The following is a 6,885-nucleotide window of genomic DNA, read 5'->3' on the forward strand; positions in this document are numbered from 1 at the left end:
GCTGAACATTAGGGACTGTCCATAACACAAGTAACAAAAATATAATTATCATCATCATCATCTTCATCATTTCATTTAACAGCATCTTCCTTTTAAAATTCTATGCTTTCCGTGATTGATCGCTACTCCTAGGTCCTACAATGTTCACATTTTGGAATTCCTGAAGAATCTTCATAATTATTAACAACTGAGATATATAATGCGCCAATTCAAAATTAAAAGCACCAAGTTAAAAAAATAAGGCAAGTTTGTTTGCGAGACTGTACTGTTGTAATGCATGGGGTCCCTGAATGGTGACCAATTTTAAGCCTGCTACTGTATTCCTTGCCTTGCTCTTTATAACCGCAAGAGAAAGGCGCCATATAAATACCCAGTACCAGTAAATTCCTGAAATGCTGTTTGTTGCGACTCTTTCTGGACGTGGCAAACTATTGAATGTGGTACCCGTCCACTTACTAAGGTAGATGACATACAATATTACAATATGGCAAACACGGTAAATGCAAATAAATAACACGTGCCATGGACTTCTTACAATTAACTGTTTATTTGAATATTCAAGTAACATACTCTTAACAAATTCCAGAAACACCACCCACAATACAATAACAATTACCACTACATTAGATACAGTATAATTTTAGTTAAATTCACCTTAAGATGAGATTTACAATAATCACAACTAATTTGTTAAGCTCTAGACATAGACATCACTTTATTCATCCAAATATTTGGAAATTACAGTGTTCCTTTCACTAATAAATTTTTATGTGAAACTCTGTGATGTGCCATATATGGGCATGATGATGTCATATTACACCCAAATAAGGGAATATCACAGTTATTTGTCACTTACAGTTTGGACAATAATCTTCACTGTGAAAATAATACATTATTATGATACAAAATTAATAGAAATGTTATTAAAACAACCAGTGGTGGTGCCAGCAGGGAGGTGGAGGATGGGCTGGGATTCTACTTGATGTCGAAGATGAATAGAGTATGACACAGAAATCAGGGTTCAGGTTATCAATCAAATCCTCTATGAATGTACTTTTTTTTAAAAATCAAAGTAACATCATTCAAATAGCTAAGGTAAGGGATAAAATTGACAAGATTGGTTGATATCACATGAAGAGAAGTAACAGTAACAATATAGGCAATGAATAATTCCAACCAACACACACTGGACATATATACTGATATCCAACAAAATTAGGTTAATTTTAAGGGCTCAAAAAATATTCAAAATAAAAATGTAAATTAAATATTTGAGTTTGTTGCACTTGTTGTGGATAAGAGAGTAGTGACACCTTTAAAGCTATGTCTACACTATCTTTTTATGTGACAAAAAAATGTGATGTGCCCATATATGGGTATGATGACATCATATCACATGTCATCAAATTGTATAAAAAAAAATTTGAATGTGTTCAACTCTACTTTCCACCACATTTTATGTGACGCTTTTTTGATGAAATTTGATAGTGTAGAAAATGCTTTAAAGGGGTGTATTGACAATTTCGCACTCAAAGTGTTAACATCTGCTTTACAGATGTCATGGATTGACTGTGGTTTTAACAACTTTTTTAGTAGGAAAGTGTTCGCTTAAGGCCCCTGTCCGCTGAATAGGGCTGTTCAAAAAAAGGGGTTCTACTACAGAACTTATTCAACAAGCACCTGATTATACATAAAAAAGCAAATTATATTTGTAATTGAGTTATGCTACTTACTTATCTATTCTGGAACTGTTGTGTGCCCCCTTCCCCTTTGAAAATGTCAACTTTTTAGCTCAAATTATATTTGAAATTGTGCTATGCTACTCACTTATGTATTTTGGAACTGTTGTGTGCCCCTTCCCCTTTGAAAATGTCAAATTTTTAGCTCAAAAATAGGAAATTTTGAAGTAATTCGTATATAACTCGCACAGGTTGTTGTTCGCACAAGTGGATCTTCTTCCGCTCTAACTAGCATCTGCTAAAAAAAAAATCTGCTCGAATTCTGAATAACTCTGCAACTGATGGTATTAGGCATCTGCAGGCTATTAAAGAAATTGCCCTCCAAATTAAGCATGTTTGCCGTCTAATATTACCTTCATCATATCACATTCCTTCAGCATTTCATGAACAGTACTGTCTAAAGAGCAGTCATGGAATTGAATTTCGATCAGGTCTGGGGAGATTTTAAAAAGGCGAGCTAATGTTTTACAACGGATTGAAGAAAGATTAACACGATAAAATACTATCCTTTTCCAATTCAATGTTTGATTTACACCTACTGATTCAATCAGTTTTTCTAGGTTATCAGCTGTAAGAGAATAATCACTCCAATTGAAAGTTTCACCATAGAAACCATCCTCATGAATTACCCTGACTAACTTTGCAAGTGATTTACCGTCAATAACTGAAAGGTTGTTGCCAATCAAATTAAGCATTTTGTCTTTCAATACTTCCTTCATCATTTCATTAACAATACAGCCTGATAAGTTGCAAAACGCCATGGCAAAAAAATGTAGTTTGGGAAGTTTTTTCATTATTGTTCTAAACATTTCTCCATCTAAATTCCTTAGATTATTTCCGGAGAAATCAAGTTCAACTATGTTAATTTTAGGTACCTCACTGAACATTTTATTAAAACATTCCTGTGTGAGGCCACATCTAGCTATTTTAAGAGTAGATATATTTGGATACACTTTAAGTATATCACCAATTAATGCATCATCAAAGTTATTATGGTTCATGACAAGTTTGCATAATTTACCTCCACTCTTGTGACATTCAGTAATCATTGCCCTCACAATATCACTTGATAGTCCACATTTGCTTACTTCTAGGCCATTTAGTTCAGGAGCTACTCTAAATAGTTTTCCTAGTAATGCTCCATCGATATCATGTAGATCACTGTTATATATATAAAATTGTTTTAACGTCAAATTCACAGTTTTGAGTAACTCTTTGGTAACTACACTGAGTATAGCCTTAGTAAGCCAGTTTCTTATATATAAGACAGATAGCTTATTTGAATGTGTCAGGAGATGAATAAAAAATGATGAACTGAACTGCCAGTAAAAAGTGAGAACAGTGCTGCTATAATTCAATTGGAGGTATTTCATCTCAGCTGAAAGTACATTGAGCCTTTCATCTTCCCAATTTGAAATACACCTAAGTAAATTGGTTTCATTCAATCTAAATACATTACTATTATGATATAGTTCTTGTACTTTAACTGACATAAATAGAACACTTCTGCATGATTTTCTAAGAGACTCTTTACCTGATGTATCGATCAATGACATCACTTTCTGTTGAAGTTTGTCATGTTCAAGTTTATATTTAACGCAATATTTTCCCATAAGTTTAAATATATGCTCACTTCTATCACCATCAAGAACACTTCTGAATGTCTCGTGCATTTCCTCACAGTATGATTTCATTTCAGTGGACATGTTTTCATCTAATTTTCTTAGTACATATTTTTCATTTTCCTCCTTTATATATTCAAAACATTGTGTTATTGAGTACAATTTTGACGGCTTTACTAACCAATGCTTCAACAAATCACCAGCTTTAACACCTAGAAATCCTATTGTAAACTCTCTTGTCATATTTAAATTTTTATTACATCTTATCACCTCATATTCATCACCTTTCAATTGCTCTTTCTCAATTTGATTAGCCAAATAAAACCCTGCTAGTGCTTCTGAAATCAATTTGTGTGGGGGTGTGTAAATCTTTCTTGTATCACCAGGGTTAAAAGGGCTATCTTCATAAACAAATCCAAGTTCCAATGCTAAATTTACAGAAACTATATTCTTTTTCATGTTTGATAAAATATATTTGTCAATAGACAAATTATTTTTCTTTAGGCCTTCATACATACATTCTCCTAATAGTAGAATGGCAAGTTTATACGGCTCTGGAATCCTCTCAATGTTGGAAATAGCAGCTTTATTCCTCTTGATTTCATACTGACTTAAAATGCAACAAATCAGTTCAGTGAAAAGATCTGACAAGTCTTTTGGAAGATGTTTTTTTTGTTCCCATATGGTACAAATCATAAGCAGTAACAATGGGGAAGAGCACAATCCAAATGCCACTTTATGATTACCACCCCACTTCCGTTCATCCTCTAAATCAAATCTAAACTCCTTCAATAGTAATTCCCTCGATTCATATTTATTTGTTGAACAAAAATAATTTTGAATATACTCCTTTATGTTTCTTGAACTGAAACCATTCACTTCAATATGAACTGTACAACATCTAACCAAATCAATTGCTTTGTCAGGTCGGGACGTTATCACCACAGTGCTTTTTTCCAATTCAAGTCCTTTGAACAGATATATAGGGTCCTTTGCATCGCTATGCAACTCATCATATCCATCTAAAAAAATCACTATATCATCAGCATGGTTCATCAGGAATCTTTCAACTGAATCAGATGGTAAATTGTTCTGAAGAATTAATTCTTTCGTACTTATGTTTTTCATAATTATTTCCAGGATATCTGTACCCGCTTTAATATCCCCAATATTGAACAGAAACAGCAATTTACCAGCAAAGGCATTATGTACATCATCAGTAGCCCATTTGTAAGTAATATATTTGAGGAGTGTAGTCTTGCCCATTCCTCCTTTTCCTGTTATTAATACCTTACATGAAGCTGTTGATTTAATAATATGTAATACCTCCGTTAATGATGTGGGTTCACCTTTCTTCCTTATACATGTTGACTTGTTTTGTGCTCCACCTTCTTTTCCAGACTTGAATAAGCTGAGTTCAGTGAATACTTCTGCAATATCTACTTCATGATGTTTATGCCAATTTGCTGGTGTCATTAGATTCACATCCTGATACAATATTTTCTGTTGTTTTGTCAAGTAATCTTTGATTATTTTATCTGAAATAGTATAAATCAAACAATTGACAGTATTAATCTTCCTGTATTTTATTATTTAATTTTACTAACTCATCCTCAGTGACGAGTTCAAATCTAGTCTTCTATTTCCTATTCTTCTTTCTTTTTCCCCATTTCTGTTCGCACAATATCTCAAAATTGCCGCGAGCTACGCACATGCCAACTTCAACGAACATTTGGCTTCATCTGAAATAGTCATAACAAGCTTTTTAAGGACGTCATCTACGCAAAATTTTGATACCTGTTTGTCGTAACGATACAAATTTTCCCTTCATATGAATTATATAATCAGTCTGATAGCGTCGAAATACAGTCTGCCGCCCTCTGTTGGTCTGTCCAATATATTATTTCTCAATAATTGAAGATGAAGAGGTCCAAAAATCATTCATTTTGACCATGATGACATCATCAAAATGAAAATGAAGGACATGATTCCGAAAGAGAATACTTACTCGGAAGATGAGAAACAATTGACTAACAATAAGAAAGATACGCTTAAATAAATATGTTCATAAATGAGGAAATTAAAGTAAAAAGTTTTTTAAATTCAGAGGGCAAAATGATGACGTCACAATTTCCGATCAGCCATTATGATCTATAAAATCATATCTACAACTCATGTGCTTTCAGAATATGTAAAATGGGTGTTACCGATCATTCTAAGGAGCTATAACTGATTGAAAATAAATTTTCGACGCATGCGTAAACGCATGTTATGATGTGCGCACTAAAAATTTGCGCGCATTACATTCATACTTGACTTGAAGTTTTATGCCAATTGAATATGATTTAGAAATGTCAATTATTTATGATGATATAGGTGATTTCAATGATTTGAGGAAAGAAAGATTAATGGTCAGATAAAAAAATTATGTAAAAAATGATGACGTCATCAAAATGTAAAAAGTCGTGACATTTATTAAAGAGAATTGTCTCAGTTATAATCTTCCTCGAAGTTTGGAGAAAATCAATCAAGGATACGCTCAAATGACGTCATTGATAATATTCAGTTTGTTGAATTCAGATGGCAATATGATGACGTCATAATGTCCGATCAGCCATTATGACCTATAAAATCATATTTACAACTTATGTGCTCCAGAATATATAGTAAAATACACAGATCAATCGTGATGTTGGTAGTCTATGAGTGAGATACTTACCTGGATAACCGACTAATTGCTTAACACTCGGTTAGGGCCCCCACACGCCGAGCACAAAGACTTGCGAGCGGACATGCCGATCGAGACTACAATAAAAAGGATATCTTGTCAACCACAAGTTGAAAATAAATCCAAGGCAAAAAGAAATCCAAGGCAAAAATAAATCCAAAGAATTGCTTGAAGAGTCGTAGTTTTCAAAGGCTAGATGTATCCGACTTCGAACAACGTCGAAAAGGGAATGAGGACGTTTGTTAGGGAGACGGTTCGCACGTGGCGCCTTGGGTCGGACTGTTCCATTTTTTTTCGAAGGGGTGTTCCGTTTTGGGAACAACTTGGCAATTAGTCGGTTATCCAGGTAAGTATTCATGAAATAGACATTGGGGGTCGCCAATCATCCTAAGGAGCTATAACCAATTGAAAATAGGCATGATTTTGGCCTATTTTCACTCTAAGTCGACAAAAACGTGCACATGGATTCGTATCTTTTATGCGCGCGTACAGCATTGCTATTGACCCTAAATGACTGAAAAAGATTGGAAATTTGCGAATACAGTGTCAGGAACCTAAAACATGTAAAAAAAAAACGATAATTCCTGCTTCTGTACGTGCGCGCGCGTAAAAATGCGCACACGGGACGAAAAATTCCGAAATGCTCAAAATGACCTAAAACATGCTCTAATTTAGTCAAAAAGTGATTTTGAGCATTTTAAAATTTTGACGCATACATACGCACATACTTTACTGTGGATGTGCGGACGGTAATGGTGCAGGAAGTTGACACTTGATGTGAAGTATACTTGTGTCA

General features: G+C 34.0%; 1 protein-coding gene across 1 annotated transcript; it reads right to left on the reverse strand.

Moving 5' to 3' along the window:
* Positions 1-528: 528 nt before the first annotated feature.
* Positions 529-6,570, reverse strand: LOC117103754. Its single transcript, XM_033244364.1, has 2 exons — positions 6,081-6,570; positions 529-4,899 (listed from the first exon to the last, which is right to left on the reverse strand). The coding sequence occupies exon 2, from the start codon at positions 4,835-4,837 to the stop codon at positions 2,066-2,068; it is 2,772 nt and encodes a 923-aa protein (XP_033100255.1). The 5' UTR covers positions 4,838-4,899; positions 6,081-6,570; the 3' UTR covers positions 529-2,065.
* Positions 6,571-6,885: the final 315 nt, after the last annotated feature.

The sequence above is a fragment of the Anneissia japonica genome, unplaced genomic scaffold (assembly GCF_011630105.1).
Source record: "Anneissia japonica isolate Jap-2015-1 unplaced genomic scaffold, ASM1163010v1 scaffold5573_len15849_cov134, whole genome shotgun sequence".
Taxonomy (NCBI): Eukaryota; Metazoa; Echinodermata; class Crinoidea; order Comatulida; family Comatulidae; genus Anneissia; species Anneissia japonica.

Bases quoted from the DNA above. Each gene is read 5' to 3' on its own strand.
- LOC117103754 (XM_033244364.1), bottom strand. From the start codon at position 4,837: ATGACACCAGCAAATTGGCATAAACATCATGAAGTAGATATTGCAGAA.